Source organism: Rhinatrema bivittatum, chromosome 16 (assembly GCF_901001135.1).
Source record: "Rhinatrema bivittatum chromosome 16, aRhiBiv1.1, whole genome shotgun sequence".
Lineage (NCBI taxonomy): Eukaryota > Metazoa > Chordata > Amphibia > Gymnophiona > Rhinatrematidae > Rhinatrema > Rhinatrema bivittatum.
The window spans coordinates 40,377,035-40,404,804 of record NC_042630.1 but is presented as its reverse complement, the minus strand read 5'-3'; the positions used below and the strand labels follow the sequence as shown (position 1 = coordinate 40,404,804).

General features: G+C 41.2%; 2 protein-coding genes across 2 annotated transcripts; both read left to right on the top strand.

The window, feature by feature from the left end:
• Nucleotides 1-1,268: 1,268 nt before the first annotated feature.
• LOC115077492 (olfactory receptor 6N1-like) lies at nucleotides 1,269-2,201 on the top strand. Its single transcript, XM_029579782.1, has one exon. It carries the CDS (start codon nucleotides 1,269-1,271, stop codon nucleotides 2,199-2,201), a length of 933 nt encoding a protein of 310 aa, XP_029435642.1.
• Nucleotides 2,202-22,055: 19,854 nt separating this feature from the next.
• On the top strand, nucleotides 22,056-23,000 carry LOC115077491 (olfactory receptor 6N2-like). Its single transcript, XM_029579779.1, has one exon. The coding sequence runs from the start codon at nucleotides 22,056-22,058 to the stop codon at nucleotides 22,998-23,000; it is 945 nt and encodes a 314-aa protein (XP_029435639.1).
• The last annotated feature ends 4,770 nt before the right edge of the window (nucleotides 23,001-27,770 follow it).

Sequence of the window (27,770 nt, the reverse complement as noted above, 5' to 3'; positions counted from 1 at the left end):
CCCTTCCCCCTCAACCCCAGTAGATAAAAAATGTCCTGGGCCAAGGGTTTCCTTCCCTCTAATCACCTGTAGCAGGCCATGATTCCCAGCACCCATGCCCTGATCCATGAAAGGTGTAAGCCATAAAGGCCAACTCCCATCGCCCAAATCCACTCCCCACGCTCCCTCTAGAATGCCTATCCCAGCGAAGAGAGGATCTATGTCCCTCTCGCTGGACTGAATAGTCAATTCAATAAGGCTGAGTATTGTACCGGCCTTCATTATTCATGTATTCACTTCATTGGCCGCTGATTGGCTCCTTCAGCAGTGGAAGGGTGATGGCTTGGATGTATTTAACCACAAAACAATCCCACCAACACACCAATTGTGTATTCCAGTAAACTAGTTTGTAAACAAAATCAAAACAATGGTTTACTGGTATTCTTTATAACACACCTAACTGCCCATCGACATCAACTCTGCTCAGCAGCTTGTTTTGTTTTTCTTTTTGGGGTGGAGGGTGGTTTTCAGTTAGGTGTGTTATAAAGAATACCAGTAAACCATTGTTTTGATTTTGGATGTATTTAAATCATCCAGGGATGGGGAAGATGGGGACCCTTGGCCTGTTGCATTTTGTATATAGCAGTAAACTGGAAAGGGTGCTCCACCGCTCCCAGCCCACTATATTTTTATCTACCAGGGATCAGGGGATAAGGAACCCTCAGCCTGTAATATATGTTATTTATTGGGGATCAGCAGGAAAGGAGCCCTCGTCCCGCAATATTTTTCATCTACTGGGGATTGGGGAAAGAGGTCCATGCCCATCCACAATTTTTATCTACCAAGGATCAAGGGGGGAGGGTACTCTCAGCCTACTAGATTTCTTTCTTTATTGAGGGAGGAGGGGACATCGACGCTGCTCAGCAGCTTGTTTTGTTTTTCTTTTTGGGGTGGAGGGTGGTTTTCAGTTATCCAGCTAACTTTCCTGACCAGAGTTAGTTGGATAACTTTACCCGGCTGGTGCTGATATTCTGTGCTAGCTGGGTAAACGGAAATCTCACCCTGCAATGTCCCATCCTGTCCCTTTTTTATCCAGCTATAGACTTATCCTGCTAAACTAAGACATTCATTGGGAGGGAATAATTAACATTGCAAGTTTGTCCATCTGACTCTCAAACTTAGTTGGACAAACCCTTTGAATATTGACCTCATATGTATTTCTAAATGACTGTCACTGCTATGGATGGGACACTAGAATACTGTATATATTATAGGTGGTTCTCATAACCATGGATGGACTCAATCAGACGGTGGAGAAGAACTTCATCATCCTTGGATTCTCCAGCTTCCATGAGTTTGAAGTTCCAATTTTCCTCCTCATCCTTCTTGTCTACCTAACAACTCTAGCTGGAAACCTTGTCATCATCACATTGGTAAGGGTGGAGGCCTGCCTAAGCTCCCCCATGTACTTCTTCATCAGCAGCCTATCCTTCCTAGAAATCTTGTATGTGTCTGTCACAGTTCCCAAACTAATGGCCAACTTACTGGGCATCAGTAAATCCATTTCCTATATTGGTTGTTTCACTCAGTTGTATGTCTTTCATTCTTTGGGGATTACAGAATGTGTACTTTTAGCGGTGATGTCATTTGATCGATTTTTGGCAATCTGTAACCCACTTCGCTATAAAACCATCATGACCAACAAGCTTTGCTTTACTCTAGCTGTTTCTTCCTGGCTTGTGGGCTTCTCAGCTGCCCTGATTCCAACAACTTTGGCTACTAGATTGTCATTCTGTGGTCGAAGGGAAATCAATCACTTCTTCTGTGACCTTGCCCCTATTCTGAACCTAGCTTGTACAGATATCTCACTCAACATTGCAGTAAATAGTTCAGTTGCTGGGTGTGCAACCATGATCCCTTTCTCAATGATTATTGTCTTTTATATAAATATTATCATTGCAATATTGAGAATTAAATCAGCAGAAGGGAGACGCAAAGCCTTCTCTACCTGCTCCTCCCACCTGATTGTGGTTGCATTATTTTATGGGACAGCCATCATTGTCTATGTGCGGCCCAAGGGAAGCTATCCAGTAGACTATGACAAATTACTTGCCCTGATGTATGCAGTATTCACTCCCTTGTTCAACCCTTTCATTTACAGTCTTCGGAATAATGATGTAAAAGAGGCAGTGAGGAAATTATACAAGAGACTTACCGTTTAACCCAAGGAATAAATGTGTATGTGACTGTGCACTCAGTGGGTCTGTTAACTCTTTTATGATTTTCAAAGTAAAAAGCAAAATAAAATTATATGCATGCATGGCCCTGGTTTATTTTTACTACCCTACTTTTCTTAGTTTAATTTATATTTACATGTTATGTTTAATCTGCTTCACATATTAATGGAATTGCAGTTATAGGGTTGGTTAATTTTATTTATTTATTTATTAAACCATGCATACTGTAAAATACAAAAATATACTGGTGAAAGCTCTTTAAATATAATCTAGTACTGCCAAGAAAGTGGGGTTGACTATGAGTGTTTCCTAAACTGAGAAGACTTACTAGAATTGACCTAGAATGATCATGTATCTTAAAAAGGAATAGCTGCTGCAACCATGGCAGTGAAGCTTTTAGCAGAGCTTCTAAGGAGTTGCTAGAATAAAAAAAACTGAAGCAACAAAGTAGCCTTCAGTTGAAGGTAAGAGAAAAACCCACCACATTAAGAATAATTCCTTCTTCTACGTTTGTGTCAAAGTACCAGTTAGAGAGAAAGAGTATAAATGCAGAATTATCCTTTGATTTTATTATCTAGATTCAATACAGTTACAACAAGCGATTATGAAGTGCACACATAGAGGGAACTCTACAGACCTAGCTTGCGGAAGAACAATGGTGTGAGGGAGTTAGTTTCTTTTTATTTTATTTTAAAGAATACAATACTACAAGGCTTATCAGGACTCAGAATAATATCTGATGCAGTAGCCTGTTTCTTTATCAAGGCCCACTTCTTTTTACTTATTTTCTTCTTTTTAGTAAAGTTTTTATTGGGTGCTTTGATTTTATTTTTATTTGCTTGTATTGTTAACTTTTTTAAGTTTGTATTTTTATTTTAGTTTTACTGTTTGCTTTGCTTTGATTTTCTTTTATATGTATTAATAACTTAATTAACTTTGTGCCTTTACTTCATTTTATATTATTGTAACTATGTGAACCATTGTGATGGTTCCCCCAAATGACGGCATACAAAATCAATCAATCAATCAATCAATCAATAAATAAATAAATAAATAAATAAACAATAAATAGTAGGAATAAGAACACAGAAGAAGAGAAGAAGAGGACAAGACTACAGAACCTGGAGCTCCAACAAGTACAGAGAGAAACTGGAAAGACAGATAATTCTATACACACAACAAAAATAGCTAGGCCTTACCTCATCAGCTTTCAAAAGACAACCAAGTAGACACACAAGAAAGAAAAAAAGAAGCAGGAAAGAACACAAAGAAAAACTCACATAAAAAAAACAGAGAAAGATTGTTTCTTATTAATGGGGGGTTGATAATATTGAAAATTTAATTTTGCTTGTTGTATGTTTTACTTTTCTGAAGACATTTGTATTATTGTTAATTATGATAGTTTTCTTTTTGTCACTTCTTGTTATCCCCATTTTGCTTGCACAAAGATATATGATGCTTTATGTGTTTAAAATTGCATAAATTAAAAAGTAAAAAAAAAAACAAAGAAAGGATAGATGAACAACAGAAATTTCATATGTTCCTGAGGAGTTCCAGAGAGAGATTGTGCATACACCTGAAAGATACAAAAAAAGAGCACAAAGACTCAATTCTTAAGGAAACAACATTTATTAAAGAAAAAGTGAAATTATTTTAGCAGTTGAAAATTAAAGTTACAGTACTGATAGCATTCATTCAAAGCTTTTATGGGCAAGTCTGTGATGTTCTTGAAAGTTCTGTTTAGATGTTGAAGTAGGCTGCTGTGTTAAGAGAGCAAACAGAGAAAGATCATAATAATATATATTAAAAATATAAGGTTCACTAATACTGACATGGAATAGTTCATTTTTAATAAAAAAAAAATTGTTCCTTAGTTTATTACATAAGAGAAAATTTAAAGGTAGAGTTTAAAAGCCTTGTGTACACAAAAATTGCACTTATCTGTGTAAGTGGCCGCTACATAAATTTTAAATGGCTGGGAAGGGTATGCGTACAGAAAGAGAGAGAAAGAGAGAGAAAGAGAGAGATTCTTTATAAGGCTTAGTCAGATACTCTATATATGGATCATTCTAAGGGAGCATTTTGATTTGGGGTGAGTATTTCGTAGGTGGGTTAGGGTTAGGGGGGGGGGTTACGGGAACATTCAGAGGTATCCATTGTAAAATCCACATCATTAAAGATCTTCTGACCATATAAGTGATGAAAATTCAAAAAAGAGGAGTTTATTTGTACAATGCAGCAGCCACCATTTATCCAGATAACTACTTATCCAGCTTTGTGGTGGATGGGAAGGGGGCATATCTTTATCTAAAGCACTGTCCCTATGGGAAGGAAGACTTCTGTTGAGGCGGAGGTTGAGTTAATGAGTGTAGTCATGCACGACCTAGGCTGCAAGCTCCCAGATTTGTTCCTCAAGGGTACAGTTCAGTGCCCACCTCCCTGCTGAGTCTCCCACCAAGGGAAAAAGGGGTCCATAACCCACCCAGCAATTGCTCCCAGTTTAGGAAGGGGAGGCAAAGATAAATTACACAGAACAACCAAAAAAAGGTAGCAACACAAGGGAGTAATCAAAACAATTTCAACAAAAACACCAGAGTGTTCTTCCTAGAAAAATTTTTTGAAAGGACTCTATAAGCTCCAAAACGTAATGTAAACCACCAGAATACAGCTCTAATATAGGCTAATGGAGGAAAAAGACCTCAGAATACCGGCAAGTACCATCCATTTAAAGGACTCGCTCTATTCCAGTCACTGGTCTAAAAACCTCCAACTGTTGTGTCCGTCACTGTCCGACGTCTCTGCTCTGCCCACCTACCTCGTAGGCGACTCCCTCCGGGGTCGATGGAAGGCTGGCTGCTGCAGCATCTCCAGGCCGTCCTCCTCCGGCGTTCTCGGACTGGCTCGACGCTGCAAGCTGCCTAAGGGCACAAGCGCGCGCAGCCCGACTAATGTACCAGCGTTGGCGCGAACCTCAGGGGCATCCCCCTGAGATGACGTCACTAGCTCCAGATATTTAAGGTTTCAGTTTTCGTTAACAAGATGAGTTAGCAAGAGTTTGCTTCCTCCTGGTCGCTGCGGATGGGATTCGCTCTCCGCAAACCCAGCTACTCTGCCTCCTCGGACTTCACTAGAGCTTCCCGCTCCTCGGGGGCCTCGCTCTCTCTTTTTCTTTTTCAGGTCGCAGTCCAGAACCGGTACTCACTCCTCGAGGGCCCACGTCCCAGACTTGCTCCTGAATACCACTTCTGCTAAGAAGTCATCGCTGCTTACAACAACAGTGAGTTTCCATCTATCTCTCAGAGCGTTCCCTGGGACCAGGTACTCGCTCCTCGAGGGCCTAATGTATACCATCTCCTGGGCTGCCTCAAGAGACTATTGTGTGAGTGTTACCATCAAGGACTTGTTCCAGAACTCTGCATATCCTGCTTACTCACGTTCTCAAGTTCTCCTCTACAACTCAGCTACCTGGGGATTGCTGTTCCAGTACCTGAGGGACTACAGCCCAGCCGGGCACTTCCAGCTCACTACTGCCACCTCTGGTGGTTTACTATATTGTCTAATAAAAGAACTAGTGTGTGTCTGTCTCCTACACTAAGCCTGACCAGTGGTTCCTCTCGGGATTTCCCCTGAGGGAGTGGTCATTTGCCACTAGTCCAAGGATCCACCCACAACTATTCTAAATAACAACAGATTACTAACTACCAGCTTTATCAACAGAGCTTAATGACACCAACCTACCATTATTTCTATCAATTTATTTGAATCAATATATTTTATTTATCTTTTTTCTTTTTTTCTATGTAAGTGCATGAAAATTGTGCACCAGACCACCAGCAGTATGTATAAAACAGTCAATTTTTAAGCAAAAGGAGCAATCCCCCACGAGCCAGCAAAAATGTACAACTTGAAATTCATAAAAGAAATCTTAGCTGAATCACTCTTCTCGTGCGTGGGTTGCTCCAGTGCTCATCTCGATTTCTCACATTTCCTGTGAATGAAAGGCCGACGTTGGCCAGCGTTTCGCTGACGGGCTTCATCAGGGCACGGCGATCACGGAGGAAGATTCAAATAATAATCTAAAAATGATTTTCAAAAATTGAGCAAGTAATTTTGCTTGCAGTATGCATTCTATTTTAAGGGAGTTCTACTTCTTGCAATGGCATTTATTACATTTGTTTATAAAAATAATAAGTTTGGTCCCTTCGGGCCTGGTTGCAATCATTATGCCTGTTCAGTCTGTGTACATGTAGTGTCTTTCTAGTTTTTAGAAGATTTCAAATATTATATTTGCTTAGAGATAATAGTTTGATTTTTCCCAACAGTTTGATTTTTGTAACATTCTTTGGAGAATTAGGAGGTCCCGTTACCGTTTTTTCAGTATGAACAAAGAGTATGTTCAAATCAATATAAGTCTATTAATAGATTATGAGAGTATATGTTCATGTGAGTTATAAAAAAACATTTGTTCAGTAATTGAACAGATACAAAATATCTTTATTCGATTAAGATAATTTAATATTCTCCTGCACGCATGCTCAATTGCAGGTGGGTTCTTAAACACAACGCTCATGCACCAGCATTTTTTGTTCACCAAAAATCTTTTTGAGAGCTGGGTGCTCCGGTTTAAGCCAGAACTGCTGGAAGTATTTACCGAGCATGAGCATGAAGTTGACTTGAAGCAGCGAGAGGGATCTTAATATGTAGAAAGTACGTGCGCAGTTTTTGAAAATCACCTTTGGATTATTATTTCAATCTTCCTCCGAGATCCCCATGCCCTGATGAAGCCCGTCGGCGAAACGCTGGCCAACGTCGGCGTTTCATTCACAGGAAATGTGAGGAATCGAGATGAGCACTGGAGCAACCCACGCACGAGAAGAGTGATTCAGCTAAGTTTTCTTTCATGGATTTCAAATTGTACATTGTTGCTGGCTCGTGGGGAATTGCTCCGTTTGCTTAATTTTATATCGTCGTGCAAGGGAGTGGGATTTTTTGTGAAAAATATGCAGTGATGCGATTGGGCCTACCCCAGTTCCCTCCCAGTCCGCTCCAATTAAGGAGCGGACTGGGAGGGAACTTCCTGGGAGGAGTTTGCTTGTTGCGGCAGTTAATACCCCGAACCAATACTTCACTTTGAATACATATACAGCGTAGCTCACTGCTTCAACGGCAGGGGGGAATGAAGAAAAGAGGATTTATATTAAGAAAACCAACAAGGACTAAATTGCACAGGCTGGGTAGAGAAATAAGCGTGGGAGTAGCTTGCTTATTGCGGCGGTTACTACCCCTAACCAATTAGGCTTAATACTTCACTTTTATGCAGCTCCAGCACTGCTCTCTACATCGATGGCAGGAGTGGAAGGAAAATTAGAACCAAAAAGTTACCATTAAGGGCCCTGACCTCAGCAGTCAGAGTAACAGATAAGTATGAGAAAAATAACTGTGAAAGCTTGCTGGGCAGACTGGATGGGCCGTATGGTCTTCTTCTGCCTTCACGTCTATGTTACTTTCTATGTTTCTCTCTTTTCCCCTCTCCTCCCTGACCCCTAAACCTACCCTATCTTCGCAAATTTTTTTTTTTTGTTTTTTAACTTACTTCATCCTCAGTAAGTTGCCGGCTGACTGCTGGTGTGCGAGTCGCCAGGACAGCGCAAAATGGCGCTGCCCCTGGCCTACCCAGACCCCACCCCTGGCCCACCCCTTTTTGCTCTGCCGGCAATTCTGCGCACGCCAGCAGATAACGCGCTTGGCCAGGCCTTTTGAAAATGTGCTCGTCGCGCGCTCGGCTCGGCCACATTACATATCTGCAGGAATTTGCGCACGCGCCGAGGTTTTGAAATCCCTCCGTATGTTTTGGAGTGTTGAAGCCACGTGCTTCTTGCCTTACTCTGTCCTTTATGTCTGGAGGTGGAGATACTAATACGCCTCCCGCCTTCCTCCTCACTTTGTGCCTGGGAATGTCACTTCCTTGGTGCTTGCTACCTCGCTCGGTGCTCCATGCCTTGGAACTCGTCGCGAGAAAACATGGGGAAAAGACTAAAAATGGTTCTGACAAGGTCATAGATATGTATTAGCTGGATAAACTTTAGTTTCTCCACCCCTAAATCCTTGGGGAGAGGACCATGAAACAGACTTTCACATTGCAAATTACAAATACTTCAAGGAACCTGGACTGGTCACTGTTGAAGACAGGATGACGCACCATTGGTCTGATGAAAGGTAGTCATGCCAATTGTTGGCACTATAGAACATTTACATCATTTTCTCTTGGCTCCTATGCATGAACCGATCAAGAATTAGATCATGGGGAAAAGGGAGGAGAGCTAGCCTCATTAAAATTCAGAAAGATAAAGGATAGCCACGAGGAATAATTACTGCTTCTCTTGCATTAGGGAGTTTATTCTGCCATGGGAATTCTCTGAGGCAGTTTTTCTCCCCTTGGCCCCTGGGAAGAAGGTTGGGAGGATCTGACTGCATTTAAAGGATGGGACAAGGATGCGTGTGGTTTATGGAGACGGGATGAGACCGAGCATCATTGGCTAACATAATAAGAATTAATGAAGTGACAAATGTACTTTAATGCCCCTGGGCTTGAAGGTAATTTCAGACACGTAGACTGTAAGTGGGAAACTGTTCAATAACCATAATATTAGCATCATGCAGTAGACATTGGACCTTATTCAATAAAGTTTTTTTTTCTGTAGACAGAAGATGGGGAAAATCCCTTTTTGAATAAGGCCCACAGAAAGTGTATTGACCTCTTTAGTAGTAATGAGATTGAATTTCTGTGTGTGGCTTTTATTTTAACAGGAAATATAGACCCTAGCAGCAGTATAAAAGGGAATGCAAAGAGAATAAGAGATATGGGGAGAGAGCAATTTTAAGGATTGGGCAAAAATAAAAAGTGCAAAAGTCTTCAAATCCATTTTCTAGCACTATTTTGAAAAAAAAAACCAAAAAAATACCTCACGCCTTTCACTTTCTGAAAAGACCTCTCATGATCCAATGCCTGCTCTGGTCCAAGAACTTCCTCCGAGATGGTGCTCAGAGGCACTTTTTAACCATCAGGCTCTGAGCTGATCCCATTCAGGTCTTGCCCATTAGGTGCTGTGAAATGCAGAGCTCACCGGGATCTACTGAATTCAAATCTACTGAGTTGAATTGTATTTGTATGTTCCCTTGATAAAGAAGTTTAGATATAACAACTGAAAAAAAATATCAATCCTCCAAATTTTCCAAGCCAAATGAGAAAAGATCTATTATATTATTCAAAATTTTAATGTATAGGTTTTTACCTCTCTTTCTTCCTATGCTTCCTATGACTCTCCAGCTGGCTTCCAGCCTCAGGACCATTCCTGAGGCTGGAAGCCAGCTGGAGAGTCTATTAAAAATAGGAGTAAAGATCCCCAGGCGGTTGTGAATGAAGGCTCAGTGGGCCAGGGCAAGTGCTGGTTCTGATTCAGCTAGAAGAAAGGATTTCTGAGCCGAAAGAAAGCTGCTTTTTATAGACCTCCTTCCCTGAATCCACTCTTCAGCTTGTGTTTCTGCCTTATCGTCTTGTTTTTCTTTATCTTTTCTCCTCTCGGTAATACGGTATATCTTCCATCTTATTTGTATGCCTTTATTCTCCCTCTCTCTCCTTTGTCTGCTTTCTCTTCCTCTCTCTTAATTCTGATCCTGTTTCTCTGGCACTTTTGTCCTTCCTCCTTCATTCTTATCTCTCTCATTCTTTTCTATTCTCTTTTCCTATCTCCTCCTCTTGCTTTTCCCACTTTTATATCTCTAAAGTTAGAAACATTTTAGAAAGTCTCTTGGCTTAAGTCACCCAAATGCATTTTGGCTCCTGGGAGACGAACAGAAGGAATAATTCGGGGGTTTGCCAAATATCTACTCTTGTACAAGGAGCTAAAAATAAATACATATCCACAAGATATTTGCCTTAGCCCAGAAAAAGATATTCTGAAGAAGATACCAACATAAAAATGTCTTCTACTTTCCCCCATGCAGGACTACAAAAAAAATTTCCATTACTACAAACATATTTTCTATGTGATTCCCTGATCCCTTAGTCCTGCGACAAGCTGTAATGTCTGGTCCAGAGTAATGCCACAGCTGTGCAGTGCCCATGACGTCCTACGGAAGTAATCTGGACACTTCTGGAACTCTTCTATGCTTGTGAAAATATAACAGCGATCAGTAAACCTTCCAGATCCCCTACTGTGAGGTCACTAACAATATCTGCCTGCATTTGTCAGTCCCAGATCCAGTTTGACCTCCACACAAGTCAGCTGTTAGCTAGTTGCTCGAAGAATGCCCCTTGCAGAGCGTCCAGGACATCACTTTTCCAAGTAAATGTTGCAGCAAGTAAGCTTCAATTGGCATCCAGTAGATTGATGTTCCCCACAAGCAGACTGTCCTCTTCGATGTGCCATCGTTTGGATGTCTTTCATCATGACAGAAACCATGGTAGAGGTCTGTATATTAAACCTTTATACACTGAAATCCTCATATGTATTTTATAGGCAAACTACAATAAAATTGGCTTCTCCTGTTTCACTCCTGCCCTATCCTGTATTTCAGGAACTACTACTGTGTCCCTAATGTAAAAGCTACTTCTCCCTCATGTTTTCTTTATTGTGTCTCATCTGATGAGATAAGATTATAACCTAGCATGTTATTGCAGCCCTGATTTCCATTATACCAAGATTCAAGTACTGCAACTACATCCACATCTGCTGAATTTAAGCAAATATAGAAACATAGAAATGATGGCAGAAAAGGACCAAATGGTTCATCCAGTCTGCCCAGCAAGCTCATGGTAGAAACTACTGGCCTACAAGCCACCCTTATAATTATCAGTTTCCCAGACTTCAAAGTCCGGGTCCTTGTTGGTTGCTGTTTGAGTCCAATTCCCTGTTACCTATTGCCATTGAAGCAGAGAGCAATGTTGGAGTTGCATCAACATCATCAAGGCTTATTGGTTAAGGGTAGTAACTGCCGTATCAGCAAGTTACTCCTATGCTTATTTGTTTTCCCAGATTGTGCAAGTACACAGTCTGGGAAAAGAGCTGGAAACTTCTTGAAGTCCCTGGGACCTCATCTTCCCCTAGAACCATTTGGCTGTAAATCAGTAAGTTATCATCAGAGATGCAACCAGAAGCAGTGGTCTGAGGGAAGGCTTGCCCTGCATTCTCACCTACCCCAGGAGATGCGGTGGATCCTGTTTTTAACTTCAACAAGAGCTTCCTTCAGCTAGATCTTGCAAGAACAGCAGTAAACCCAGCAGTTGCCGTGGCAGTTTCGTCATAGGCTTTGGAGAGATCATCTTGCAGTTCTCTTACCGAGTGTGCCAGTGGAGAAGGGACACATACTCCCTCATTGGTGGAGAAAAGAGGGTGTTCTATGGGTGCTCTGGAGCAGGGCCAATAGTTATGTGCATAAGTTGCTATTTTAAGATACTTATGCAGATAAATTTGGCAGCTTGAATATTTTTACACCTGCTGATTATCTTTGCATAATTGATAGCAGTCTTGTTTATTGTGTATTACTGACTGGATGGGAGGTTTGAGTGACGTGAGGGGAGTTCAGGCTGAGGAACCAGGGAAAAGGACTGTGCAAACTGATGGACTAATTGGTAAACTTTTTTCAATTAAGCAGTCAACTTAATTGGTAAACTTTTCAATTAGGCAGTCAACTTACGCATGTATATCAAGTTTTATTCAAGTACTTTATTTTTCTGCATGAAATATACTTGCGAATATTTTCAAAATAAGTAGAAAAATTATGCACAATCAATGCATTGAAATACGTGCTTTCATTGCATTACTTATATTCCCACATATGCATAAATACATGCATATGTTTGGGACAGATACATGTATTTCTTAATATGCGTGAATGTGATATGCAAAAGTTAGAAAATACTGTCGAAGATCTACGTGTAGCCATATACATGTGTATATTCCACCATGCAGAGCTGTTTGAAAGTTATCCTCTCTATATTTATAATTGTATATGCATATCAGACTTTTCAACAGGGCCATTTCTATAGGTAAAACAGTTTCACCCACACTAGTCCATTTGAAACTTATACTCTTACCGTTGACCTGTCATGTATACTGTTTCTTGTCCTGTATACATTGAAATATTCCAAAATAGAAAAAAAACATGTTGACACCATAATGTTTTACCCTATTCAAAATATTCTAAATAGCTTTTGAATATGGACTTTGATATTGCTAACCTGTTACTAGAAATCTATAACCTCATCATCATTTAAAACAGCCATGATTCCTGGAGAAGGGAAGGTGGCCAATGTGACACCAATTTTTAAAAAGGGCTCCAGGGTGACCGGCACGGACATCATGGTAGAAATCATTCTTAAAAGCAAAATCACTGCCATATAGATAGACCTGGCTTAATGGGAAGGAGTCAATGTGGTTTCTTGCACAACTTTTTAGATTTCTTTGAAGGTGTAAATAAACATGTAGATAAAGGTGAGTTGGTTGATATGGAGTACTTGGATTTTCAGAAGATAACTGGCAAAGTTCCCCATTAGAGATTCTTCAGGAAATTAAAAAGTTATTGGCTAGAGAGCAGACATGATAGAAGTTTATAAAATCATGAGTGTGGTGGAACAGGTTAAAAAAAGGATGGTTATTTGCCCTTTCCAAAAATACTAAAACAAGGGGATACTCCTTGAAACTAACATCCAACAGATTGAAAACAAATCGCAGAAAGTACTTTTTCATACAGCACACACAATCAAGCTGAGCGATCTGCTGCCAGAGGACATGATCAAGGCAACTAGCACAGCGGGGTTTAAAAGAGGTTTGGACGAGTTCCTGGAGGAAAAGTCCATAACACGCTATTAGCCAGGCAGACTACAGAAAGCTATTGCTATCCTTGGGAATGGATAACAAAAATCAAATCTACTTTATAGGATCAGCCAGTTATTTGCGACCTGGATTGGCCACTGATGAAGACAAGATGCTGGGCTTGATGGACCTTGGTCTGATTCAGCATGACACTTCTTATATTCTTAAAACTGAATTTTAAAAGTCTGGCATTAATTAGGGAATGCATGGGGACACTTGATTGGGAGAGATAGAAGTGGCTGAGAGTCAGCGTGAGCTGCAAGCTTAGTGCCAGGGTGTGTCCTCTTCCCCCACCCCGACGAGGAACTGGTGATGTCATCTTCCAGAGCTGCAGATCCTTTAAAAATGGTGAATACTGTTGAACATGGGATGCTTAATTGGGAGAGGTGGAAGCGGCTGCGAGTCAGCATGAGATGTGAGCCCAGAGCTGGTGTGTGTGCCCTTCCTCCACACCGATGAGCTGCTGGTGATGTCATCTTCCAGGGCTGCAGGATCCTGTAAAAGTGGGAGCTCTATTTCCTCTATGGGCAGGAAGAGACAGGGCAAGCCTACGGCCTATATTGTGACACACAGCAGTCCAATGGATGCACATGTGACCCTCCTGTTTTCTCCAGCTAATTTGGGCATGCTAGGAGAGGGCTCAGAGTCATCCAAAGCCTCTCTAAGCCTTGGTAGTAACAACCCTCCATTGCAACCTCAGGCCTGTGGTGGTAAATTGAGCTCTCTATCTTCAGTGGGGGGGGGGAGTGCTCTAATTGCCTTTTCTACACTAAAGGATGACACTTTGAAGTTTATGTTCAGTCTGGAGGAAAGACGCAAGATAAGAGTAAATATTGTTGGTGTAACTTCTAGGTCCTTGGAGCAAGCAAAGTCTGATAAAGGAAGAAATTTGAATGTGCATAAAGATGACATTAATATTAGTGGGTCTGCTGAATCAAGTTTGGTTAATATTATATTACCCAACTCTTCATCATCGTTATTAATATTGTCAATGACTGTGCCTGAAAGGACAGGGATATCAGAACCAACTAATATATCTTTATTTGATGTTTGGAAAGTTGTGAGGAAAAGGAGAATTAATAGAGAAGAAGGTGCGGTTGATATTTTATTTCCAATGAGGTAAGTCTATCTACATTCTTGGAGTCATTTTTAGATGTTATTCCAAGAAGGACTACTCTTTTGGTCTCTTTTAGGTTGGAGAGGGACAAGGATGCAATTTTTCATAAATATTTTTCATGTAAGGATTTTACAATTTTGTGGCCAGAAAATACTGATTTTTCCCCGCGTTATCTGCAGTCACTCAGAACAGAGGAAATGATTTATACTGATGAAACAGAGTATTATCTATAAGGGCAACTTTTTATCTCAAATATCCCTAAACATTTGATTTCATATCAAAGAAACAATTTTATTTTTTCTGACCCAGACCACCTTGATACCTTCTTGAGGGATAAGGCAGTTATTTAGATCTAGGTAGTTTGGGGTTTTAAAATACATAGAAGTACTTCTCTTACCTCCCCTATTTATTGATATGATGTATCTGTTATATGTCTACAGGGGTCTCCTAAGGATGTCTATCCTTCTTTTGTGTTTTTTAATATATTAATGTATTTTTTTGGATTTTCCTTTGTTTTTGTGCATAAAATTGAATAACGAATAAATTATAAAAAAATGTTTAGGGGATGCGGGATTAAGTTGCGTGCAGAGCCGATTTTAAAAGTTACCCAGATACGCGTGTATTTCTTGCAGCGCACACATCTCCAAAGTTTTCTACAAGAGATGAGGCGAGGGTGTGCTTTGGGCAGGGCATGGGCATTTCAGAGTGTGAACCAGAGATTTGCACATAAATACTCACGCACCTGGGCACGCACCCAGATCCTCTCCTGTGTAAGTTTACTTCATTTATTTATTTATTTAAGAACATTTCTATACCGACTTTCACAGACACAGTCTGACCAAGACGGTTCACAATTTCAAATATAAAAAGAATAAAAGAAAAGAAAAAAATTAGAAAATAATAACTAAACAAAACAACTACATAATAAAACAAAATAAAATGTAATATAAATAAAGTAAAGTAATAGATAGAAAAAAAATACAATATATATTTATAATCCCTAATTCTTTAACAAAACTATACTAATTTATAAAAACAAGAAAAAGTCAGGAAAAAATAAAGAAGAAACAAAAACCACTGGGGCGGATTTTCAAAGGCCTGCGCGCGCCGGTGTGCCTATTTTGCATAGGCCACCGGTGCTTTTCCCGGGGCTTTTGTAAGGGGGCGTGTCAGGGGCGTGTCGGGGCTGGGCCTACCGACGCGGCATTTCGGGGGCGGGCCGTGGCGTTTCGGGGGCGGGCGTGGTGCCGGCCCGGGGGTGTGGTCGAGGCCTCCGGACCAGCCCCCGGGACCGGAGGACGGAGCGGGGCTGCCAGCCGACGCGCGCAAAGTTACGCCTGCTTCCAGCAGGCGTAACTTTGCCAACAAAGGTAAGGCGGGGGTTAGATAGGGCCGGGGGGGTGGGTTAGGTAGGGGAAGGGAGGGGAAGGTGCGGGGAGGGCGAAGGAAAGTTCCCTCCGAGGGAACGGAGGCAGGGAACGAAGGCAGGCTGCGAGGCTCAGCGTGCGCAGGCTGCTGATTTTGCGCAGCCTTGCACGCGCTGACCCCAGATTTTATAAGATACACGCGGCTACACGCGTATCTTATAAAATCAGGCGTACTTTTGTTCGCGCCTGCTGCGCGAACAAAAGTATGCGCTCGCGCAACTTTTTAAAATCTGCCCCACTGTATTCACATGGTTTGGCTATAACAAAGCAAGCTATTAAGAGTGTTATGTGTGTTGAATAACCACTAGTAGTATGAGAATCTTTAAGGAAATGGGTTTGTTTCGACAAGTCCTGCAAAGGCCATCTTGAATAGATAGGTTTTTAGTACCTTCTTAAATTCCTTATGATCAGTGATTAGTCTTAATGTATTTGGAAGCGAATTCCAAAGTATGGGTCCCTCCACCGAAAACTCTTTCTCTCTAGTTATATTGAGTCTGGCCAGCCTAACCGTGGGAACATCAAGTAGATACTTAGTGGTAGATCTAAGATTTCTGGTTGGTTTGTATAACCGTAATGAGGTACAGCTATGGAGGAGGTGTAAGTTATAAAATAAAAAAAATTAGGCAGATCTGCAGGATTTTAAGGGTCGGGACTAACTGAAGGCTATTAAACTAGAGGGGTTTGGAGGACCTACCCCTTCACTGGGCGAACTGGGGATGAACTGGTTAACCGGCATCTACCACTTTTAAAATCCCCTGACTTGCATGGTGGAAGTGAGATTTGCACGTCCATGCATGCACCCACTTAAAATTTGGTGCACATGTGCGCATGGCCAGACTATTTTACAACATGCACATATATGCATGGTATGTTATAAAATGGCTGCATCCCTGTGCGTGGGCCGATGCACGTGCGCAAATGTGTGCCCGAGTACCGTTTTGAAAGTTACTGTCCTTGTTTGTCAAGTTGCTCCAATATATCTTCCCATTTTACAAATATTTGCATCATTTCCTCTAAATCATCACATTCAAAGATCTTAATCAATGGAGATATCTTCCCAACATTCTCCTCAGTAAAGCTGTGCATAAAGGTTTATTGTGCCAGATCCCACCCCTGGTTATGATTGAGCCGGAAGGAGGAGAACGAAAACTGCTGGCTCAAAGAAATAAAAGCTGCTGAGTATGTGGCTACGTTTGGCTGGCTAGCTTTAGACTGACTTTCAGCCACAACCCTGATAGCTTAGCAGTGTTTGAAAATTATCCACTGGATCAGAAAGTGAATAAACTACCTCCCTTCCACCCAGTCTTACATAAAAATGTTGCTTTCTGGATAGCGCAACTGCCACCTGTGCTACTCCATGAAACTAGGACATCTCCCTCCAAGGTCTCCTGCTCTGATCCCCCTATAGCTCTCTGAAGTCCCTAATGTTCCATGACGCAACCAGAATCAGCACTTACGACTGCAGAGGGTTCCTCCTTCAGGATCCGCCTGCTGGCAATGCAGCTTTCTGCTGAATGGTACTGCCTCCTCACCCTTCAGGACATGTGGAGTGCGGAAGCACTGGTAGGTCTGCCATTCCAGTAGTGAGCTGCGGTTCCAGCAGAAATGCTCCTGCCTCCCTCCTGCCACTGAATAGGGGGACCTCCGAAATCACGAGTACTGATTCTGAAATGGTTGTGCTTGAGTGGGGCATCTGAGGAGCCACAGGGATTCAAGGTAGGTAGTCTTGATGGAGGGATAAGCAATTCATAGGGTGCCATAAGTGGGAGGGAGTTGGGATGGTGGTAGGCTGTCTGGCAGACAATATTATTTTTTAGATATGATTGAGATGGGGGGGGAGGTTGATACGTGTCCAATCAGGTGGGAGAGAAGGGGGCTCACTGGCTGAAAAAAGGTCAAGAATAGATTTACATCACCTCAAAGGGTAATGCATATCTTTGTAAGTCTACACATTTTGAAAATAAAATGTATGTGCAAAACTGCCTTCCCCTATCTAACCCCGGCTCCCAGAATGCCAAAATTTGCCGAAGCTAAATGTAGTTGTTCAATCCCAGGCAGTTTTCAAAGGAACTGATCTAGCTGTGTAATTCCTTAGGTATGCTGCAAAATTCTTTCAAAAACATCCATCCTGCCCTGAAAGGTTCAGGGGTACTGAAAAGGAAGACAAACACTGTACAAAATGTCCCATATGCACATAGGGGTTGATATATTCCAAAGACTTATGCAGCTAAAATCAGCTTTCACATAATCTGTTTCCCTGAAATCTGTTTCAGGGAAACAGATTTATTTTTCATGATCCTGGTCAATTGAGAATTTTCCTACAAGATAAAAACAAGGCAGCACCAATTTAAGTTCTCCTGCTTGAAGTTTAAGAGGTTAAAACCTTCCCCCTACCCCCTTCAGCTAGAATTAGGGGTAAGCAATTCTGGTCCTCAATGACCACCAACTAGTTGGATTTTCAGGATTCCCTTAGTCAGCAAGCATGAGGTATATTTCAATTCAGGAAGTGTGCATGCAAATCTATCTCATTCATATTAATTAGGGGATATCCTGAGACCTGACTGGTTGGTAGCCCTTGAACTGTAACTGCCTGCCCCTTGGTTAGAACTTGCCTGCACAAAATTGCGCGTGCACAGATTTAGATGGAGGATAGCAAATGTAACCCCAATATTTAAAAAGGGCTCCAGGGGTGATCCGGGAAACTACAGACCGGTTAGCCTGACTTCAGTGCCAGGAAAAATAGTGGAAAGTGTTCTAAACATCAAAATCACAGAACTAAAAGACAGGAAACAGAGAGAAGGATTAAATGGGCAATTTTCTCAGTGGAAGGGAGTGGACAGTGGAGTGCCTCAGGGATCTGTATTGGGACCCTTACTTTTCAATATATTTATAAATGATCTGGAAAGAAATACGACGAGTGAGATAATCAAATTTGCAGATGACACAAAATTGTTCAGAGTAGTTAAATCACAAGCAGATTGTGATAAATTGCAGGAAGACCTTGTGAGACTGGAAAATTGGGCATCCAAATGGCAGATGAAATTTAATGTGGATAAGTGCAAGGTGATGCATATAGGGAAAAATAACCCATGCTATAATTACATAATGTTGGGTTCCATATTAGGTGCTACAACCCAAGAAAGAGATCTAGGTGTCATAGTGGATAACACATTGAAATAGTCGGTACAGTGTGCTGCGGCAGTCAAAAAAGCAAACAGAATGTTGGGAATTATTAGAAAGGGAATGGTGAATAAAACGGAAAATGTCATAATGCCTCTGTATCGCTCCATGGTGAGACCGCACCTTGAATATTGTGTACAATTCTGGTCGCCGCATCTCAAAAAAGATATAATTGCGATGGAGAAGGTACAGAGAAGGGTTACCAAAATGATAAGGGGAATGGAACAACTCCCCTATGAGGAAAGACTAAAGAGGTTAGGACTTTTCAGCTTGGAGAAGAGAAGACTGAGGGGGGATATGATAGAGGTGTTTAAAATCATGAGAGGTCTAGAACGGGTAGATGTGAATCGGTTATTTACTCTTTCGGATAGTAGAAAGACTAGGGGGCACTCCATGAAGTTAGCATGGGGCACATTTAAAACTAATCGGAGAAAGTTCTTTTTTACTCAACCCACAATTAAACTCTGGAATTTGTTGCCAGAGGATCTGGTTAGTGCAGTTAGTATAGCTGTGTTTAAAAAAGGATTGGATAGGTTCTTGGAGGAGAAGTCCATTACCTGCTATTAAGATCACTTAGAGAATAGCCACTGCCATTAGCAATGGTTACATGGAATAGACTTAGTTTTTGGGTACTTGCCAGGTTCTTATGGCCTGGATTGGCCACTGTTGGAAACAGGATGCTGGGCTTGATGGACCCTTGGTCTGACCCAGTATGGCATTTTCTTATGTTCTTATGTTCTTAAAGGAGGAGCTGGATCAGGGCATGCACAGAGCGGGGTTTTCAATTTGGTTAGCATGAAATTCAGCACTAACCAGTTAATTTTGGACCCACCTAAGTGTTAGCCTCACAAATGGCTGCCTTAAGTCTGATTGCAGAAGCTTTGCATGCTTCAGTTACTTAACTGTAACTTTAACCTATTAACTGAATATCCAGATAAGGTTAACTGGTTAAAATTAATTGCTTTTCAGTTCTTGGAATATCTGTCCCAATGTTCAATTTACTGAAATCGGTTACTTTAGTGTGAAATATATTTGTATGGTGAGTAAGAATTGGAATAAGATGTTATAAAAAATGTGACTTGATGTGGATGTGGGGCAGACGTCTTAGGGAGATCTCCAAATCTGAGGGGGCAATATTCCAGTCACCCATGTAATGGGTATTTTTTCCGTTGAAAATGCAGTCATAAGCGTGCCATGTTCTACTTTCGAACTAAACACTTCCTCGCGATGCGGGTGCATTGTAGAGTGACATGCAAGCATTTTAGCTGCGTGGAAGGAGGGAGATCTCCAGAATGGTATTCACCCAGGTAAATGGCTTGTGTGACCGGATAACTTTCTGCTTACGTAGCGCTGACAGTCAAAAAATAAATGATATCTATGGCCCAAGGCTCAAAATATTCCTTCCCTATTATTAAATAAAAAATTGCTCGGTCTGCCACGTACCCCAAACATTACTGGCCCCCCTTCCTCTCCCTTTCCGTGTTGTGCAATAAAAAGTTTCACTTTCACACTTTCCCCCAGCAAGCTGAAACGAGTGTGAAGCCCTCCTCCTACCCCTGCACTCCACATCCCACATCTCTGAGGTCCCAAAGTCATCCCTGCCAGAAGTGAGAGTCTTCACCTACTCGCTCCTGGCAGCTCCCTTGAAGCATCTGATCGGTGCCTATAATTTACCAGATAAATAGCGGCGTATGCAAAATTTACCATTTAGACAGCTAACTTTTGAGTTATTCGTCTAAATGGCTTTTGCATATGGACCTCACTGTATGTAAATCATTAAATTCTTTGTATAGTCTTCCTAGAAATTTGTTTATAGATCCTGTAGATGCCATAACTCTTCCACTATTAATACCTAAATTGCAACGGACTATGGCCTTAATTTTAAAAAGCATTTACATGCTTAAAATTTAGTTTTACATCTGTATTGCATTTTACCCATGTAAGTGGGCTTTTGAAAATTGCTGTAATATATGCCATTGAATTGTCCATAGGATATTCAATGTGTAAATGCACTTTATGCTTTTTAAATTTGCAATGATAGTATGTTACATTTACACATGCAACTCCTTTTAAAATTATCTCCTATGTTTATAAGATGTAGCAGCTGGATAATATGGTGAACAAAGAAGGAGATAGACCACAAGTCCTTAAAAGGAAGTTCTTTATTAAAATTGTGAAAGTTGCCCAACAATTGTTCGACTCTGCCCGAGTTTCACCCACATACAAGGGACTGCTTCAGGGGCTACAATATATAAAAACATACAAACTACATATAAAAACATACATAAGACATGTCAAAATGCAGCCCCTTGTATGTGGGAGGAACTCGGGCAATTGTTGGGCAACTTTCTTTTAAGGACTTGTGGTCTGTCTCGTTCTTTGTTCACCTTACGGCCACAATAAATCATCTTCCTTGTTGCTTTTTGGCAGCTGGATAATACTACAGCTGATCTACCCTCTTTACTAACAATTACTTATGCCTAGCAAATCCCTTATAGGTATCTCTGCATTCCAATTATGTAACCTCATCTTTATATCTTAATCATTGTACCTTTTTTATCAATGATTTATATGTCTAAGACAATGCATTCTCTGTAATATGCCTTGTACTCTCTGGCTGGAAAGGTGTGAAACAAATAAATGAGGATGAAGGTGATGATGTGCCATGTTTGGTCAAACTAAAGGTCATCTTATATTCTTATGCTATTATGTACTGGAGCTTTTTTTTACCACTTTTATATACCATTCCAACTTACTCTAGTCCAATCATTTGTGATATCTCAATTGAGATCGAATGTCGGTATATAAAAATAATAAATAAATAAAATAAATAAATACAGTGACAATCCTCAGCTGAGGGCCACAAACAAGGTTCCTACTGAAAACTTGCAATGAGGGGTCCTCAGGCCAACCACTAGGTGTCATCTATGATGGACTATGTCTCCTTCCCCTTAAGAGCTGTGGACACTGCTTCCACTGCATCCCTAGCTCTGGTCAACCCAAGAAGTAGAAGGCCTGAGCTGAGAAAGCATGAGACAAAAAATAAAAATCATAATTAAGTAGGTTGCAGCACTTAACACTGGAATATCAAGATTAATTTTCAGATATTAATTGATCAGCTCTTATAATATCCTTTGAAGAAATGAGAGTAGTACATGTATTATTTAAGTCGCTCTCACTCATACAGATGCAATACTGAATGCTGTCATTACTGTATATGCTCTAGGTAAATCTCACTCACATGGATGGGCTCAATCAGACAGTAGGGACAGACTTCATCATTCTTGGATTCTCCAGATTTCATCATTTTGAAGTTCCAATTTTCCTCCTCATTCTTCTTGCCTACCTGACAACTCTGGCTGGAAACCTTGTCATCATTACTTTGGTGAGGGTGGAGTTCAGTTTACAATCCCCTATGTATCTTTTTATTAGCAGCCTGTCTTTCTTAGAAATTTTGTATGTATCTGTCACAGTTCCCAGACTGTTGGCCAACTTGTTAGGTGTCAGTAAGTCCATTTCCTTTGTTGGCTGCTTCATTCAAATGTACCTGTTTCACTCTTTGGGTATTTCAGAGTGTATGCTCCTTGGGGTGATGGCCTTCGATCGTTATTTAGCCATCTGTAACCCTCTGCGCTATAAAACCATCATCACCAACAAGCTTTGCATTCTGCTGGCTGCATTCTCCTGGCTCATGGGCTTCTCAGCTGCCATCTTTCCCACAATTTTGGCTGCCAGATTACCATTCTGTGGCCGTAGAGAAGTCAACCACTTCTTTTGTGACTTTACCCCACTCCTATATTTGGCTTGTACAGATACATCACTCAATGTTATAGTAAATGGTTCATTTGCTGTAAGTACAATAATAATTCCATTCACCATCATCGCTGTCATTTACATAAAGATTATTCTTGCAATACTGAAGATAAAGTCAATGGATGGGAGACGCAAAGCCTTCTCTACCTGTTCTTCTCACCTGATTGTAGTTGCTTTATTCTATGGAACAGCCCTTATTGTCTATGTGCGGCCCAAAGGAAGCTTTCCTGCTGACTATGACAAGCTGCTTGCCCTAATGTATGCAGTGTTTACCCCCTTATTCAACCCTTTCATTTACAGTCTTCGCAATAATGATGTTAAAGAGGCAGTAAGGAAATTATGCAGAAGACTCACTGTTTATTCCAAGAAATGAATGTTAAGAATTTATTAGGGATGTATATTCTGTAGAAATAAAATGTGAAATTTTAATGAAATTTTCCATTTCAAATTTCTTGCTTTTTTTTTTTGTTCATTTGCATTCATTTCATTTTTTAAAAAATAAGGCCATTGCTGCTGCTAAAAAAAACCAACTTCTCCTATGTGCTCCCCTGAATCTCCCAAGCCTCTCCTTCAGATCATAGTCCCCAAATGGCACCATTTTATATGGCAAAACTTTACAATGGCACCAGCCTCAGTCTACCAGTGACATTTTCAGTGGTGGCAGTTGTGGCACAAGAGCAATTGGGGATCACTCCTGCTCCCTGACGACATTTTCAACAAAAGGGCAAGAAGGTCTGGGATGGGGCCTGGGGAGGAAATGAAGAAAGCCCAGGTGTCAGGTAGTGGGGAGGAGTCTGGCTACAGATCTGACATTTTATTTTGTTTTTCCTTTTGCTCCTTATTTTACTTTTTGTTTCATTTTTTTTTTGTTTTAAAAAAAGAAATGAAATAAACAAATTATATTTAAAAAAAAAAAAAGAGGAAAAATCCAAAACAAAATAAAGTCAAATTTCAAAAAATGTTCAGTACCTAAATCATTTCCTTAAATTTAGGTGGATTTTCAATCAAATTTATACATCTAAGCTATCCATATTCAAAGGCTTTATCCAGGTGGCTTTTCAAGTTACCCAGACAAAAACTGAGAATTGAAATTTTCTCTCCACTCTTAAACTAAATTTTGTTAGAGTAACTTTTCACCCCAACAAAATTTAGTAAGACAAAAAAGTAGTGATTGGGTCATTCCAGTATAGGGCTAAATTTTAGCAAGCAAGTGCTGATATTCAGTGCTACCAGACTAGATATCTGCTGTTACTCCCCTCACCTCTGATCTGAAGCAACTCCGACACACTGTTCCAAGGACCCGGGGTAGAACTTCCTCCAACTCTGGACTGCCTCTATAGGTCCCCTAGCCAGGGCTTCCTGTGGCACTGACTGATGATATCACATCCTCCAGGAGTATATAAGGAAGTCTCTCACAAACAGCTAGTACCTCAGCACAGGGAAAGAGTTCTGATGAATACACCGGGTTAACTTTAGGGCAGGTGTAATGCCTGTTGGAGAAGTAGATCCGGAGTGCTGAGGGGGTGGTTGACGCTGGTCTCCTGGTGCCTTTGTGTTCCAGTGTGGTTTGCTAGCCTTGTCTTGTTCCTGCCTTGAATTTGCTCCTTTTTGTGGTTCCTTGACTTGTCCCGTACTCCTCTGTGCTCTGTTTGTTGTCCAGTTGCTTGTCTGTCTGCTCTTGTTCCAGTTCCTGCTTGTTCCTTTCTTTTTTGCCCTGTTGGTCTTGTCTGTCTTGTTTGTCTCAGAGTAACTACCTAGATCCTGACCCTGACTTGGTCTCTGTCCTTCTGCTATCTGCTGCCTACCCTGACCTTTGGCTTGTTACCTGTTCTGCTGTCTGCCCTGATCTCCTGCCACCTGCCTTGACCTATTTTTGCCTGGATTCTTCTCTTGGAGTGTCCTGGGGACCCACCTAAGTCCTGCCGTGCCCTAGAACCCCAATGACTCAACCTGTGGGAAATGAGGTTGATATAGGCAAAGCTCCAGTCGGTCCCATCACTGAGCTTCTCCACCTAGTGGGCTTGCTCACTATGTAGCATCAACTACCCCTCAGCACTAGAGGACCATTTCTCAACCAGGCATTACACCTGCCTTAAAGTTAACCCGGTATATTAATCAGAATTCTTTCCCAGGTATGTTACATTACATATCCAGCTGCTTGGGCTATTTTCCCACTCACTGGCCCACTGAATACCTCTAAAATTTCAGCTGAAAATTCATAATGTAGCTACCTAAAACTTAGGGCCTAAATTTAGGGATTCAATTAATTTGCCTAGATGTAGGTGACTCATGTAAAAAATCAATACTAAGCACCTAGGTTATTTTATCTGCCCTAAATCCACCCCTGTAACCGTCTGTCTTTTGGACCAAGATCTAGTTAGTTCTCTAAAGGACCAATTTAGATGCCTTATTCCCAAAGTTGGTAACTAAACCTTTTGAAAATCGATCTCTTTGTGACTCCATAGTCAATGGTTCTCTTACTTGCTTCATAATTGTTTTCATTTAAAACATTACATAAAATGCTAGCTATGCAAATAGGCAATTTTCATCATTATTCTATAAAGTAAATTGTTTCTGATGGAGTTTAGGAGAATTTGAGGGAGGAATTAAAATAATACTATAAAATCTGTCAGTGGAGGAATTGTACACAGGAAGGGCGGGGTAAGCAGCACACACATGTAGAGCAAATGCAACATGACTAATGTGTGGCAAACATAAATCACTGGTCAATACATCTTGACAGGAAAAACTTTTATTATAGATACAGTCACATCAGTGGTATACATTTAGTCAAGGAAATTGTGGTTTGTGCTGTAGAAGCAAGGACCTACACCACAAACCACAATTTCCTTGACTAATGTGTTATGTCAATCTTTAAAAAATGGTTCCAGGGTGATCCAGGAAATTAAAGACCAGTGGGCCTGATGTCAGTGCCAGGAAAAATAATAGAAACTATTCCAAAAAATAAAATGACAGGACATATAGATAGACATAGTTTAATGGGACACAGCCAGCATGCATTTACCCAAGGGAAGTCTTTCCTTCACCAATCTGCAACATATGTTTGATGGAGTTAATAAACATGTGGATAATATTGAGCCAATGGAAACAGTGTATTAGGATTTTCAGAGGGCATTTGATAAAATCCCTCATGAGACTCTTCAGGAAATTTAAAAAGTCATGAGATAGGAGGCAATGTCCTACTGTGGATTGTGAACTGGTTAAAAGACAGGAAACAGAGAGGAAGACTACATGGTCAGTTTCATCAATGAAGGAAGGTAAATAGTAGAGAGCCCCAGGGATCTCTACTGGGACAGGTGCTTTTTATATATTTATAAATGTTCTAAAAAACGAGTGATGTGATCAAATTTGCAGATGATACAAAATTATTCTGAGCTGTTAAATCACAAGTGAATTGTGAGAAATTGCATGAGGACCTACAAGACTGGGAGACTGGGCAACAAAATGGCAGATGAAACAATATGGACAAAATGTTAGAAGCTATTATACAGAACAAAATTGCTAAGCATATAGGTAGGCATAGTTTAATGGGACAAAGCTAACATGGATTTAGCCAAGGGATGTTTTGTCTCACAAATTTGCTACATGTTTTTAAGAGTGTAAATAAACATGTGGATAAAAGTGAGCCAGTTGATATAGTGGATCTGGATTTCCAGAAAGCATTTGATAAAGATCCTTATGAGAGACTTCATGGGATAAGAGAAAATGTCCAATTGAGGAATGTCAACTGGTTAAAAGATAGAAAACAGAGTAGGGCTAAATGGTACATTTTCCCAATGGAGAAAAGTGAATAGTGGAGTGCCCCAGGGATTTGTTCTGGGAGCACTGTTTTTTAATGTATTTATAAATGACCTGGAAAAGGAACAAGTGAGGTCATCAAACGTGCCGATGACACAAAATTATTTGAAAGTTGTTAAATCGCAAGAAAACCTTGCAAAACTGGGAGACTGGGCATGCAAATAGCAAATGATATTTAATGTGGACAAGTGCAAAGTGATACACTTATGGGTAGATTTTAAAAGGTGCGCGTGGGCGTAGATTTGTTCGCGCAACCCAGCACAAACAAATCTACGCCCGATTTTATAACATGCGCGCACTGCCGCACGCATATTATAAAATCCAGGGTTGGCGAGCGCAAAGGTGTGCACAACTGTGCAACTTGCGCGTGCCGAGCCGCGCAGCCTTCCTCTGTTCCCTCCGAGGCCACTCCGAAATCGAAGCGGCCTCGGAGGGAACTTTCCTTCCGGCCCCCCGCACCTTCCCCTCCCTTCCCCTATCTAACCCGCCCCCAGCCCTATCTAAAACCCCCTTCGAACCTTTATCGTAGAAGTTACGCCTGCCTCTGGGCAGGCGTAACTTGCGCGCACTGGCTCTCCATCCCCCGGCACGGCAGCTGTGCCGGAGGCCTCGGTCCGGCCCCTGGCACGCCACCAGGACGGTGCCCCATCCACGGCCCCGCCCCCGGAACGCCCCTTTTTGCAAGCCCCGGGACATACGCGCATCCCGGGGCTTGTGCGCACCACCGAGCCTATGCAAGATAGGCTCAGCGTACGCAGGGACAGGCAGGGGCAGGTTTTCTGGAGTTACGCACATATGTTACGCGCGTAACCCTTTTAAAATCTGCCCCTTAGAGAAGAGTAACCCAAATTATAGCTACACAGTACAAGGTTCCACATTAGGAATCACCATTCAGGAAAAGGATCTAGGTGTCATTGTTGATAATAAGTTGAAATTTTCTGCTTGGTGTGCAGCAGCAGACAAGAAATCAAATAGAATCCTAGGGATTATTAGGAAAGGAATGGAGAATTAAAACAGAGAATATAATAATGCCTCTGCATCGCTCCATAGTGCAACCTCATCTTGAGAATTTGTACCTGTTCTGGTGGTCACATCTCAAAAAAGATACAGCAGAATTAGAAAAGGTACAGAGAAGGGCAACCAAAATGATAAAGGGGATGGAACTATTCCCCTATTAGTAAAAGCCAAAGAGGTTAAGACTCTTTAGCTTGGAGAAGAGACAGCTGAGGGGAGATATGATAGAGGTTTATAAAATGAGTAGAATGGTATGAGTAAATGTTAATCAATTATTTACTCTTTCAAAAAGTACAAAGACCAAGGGACA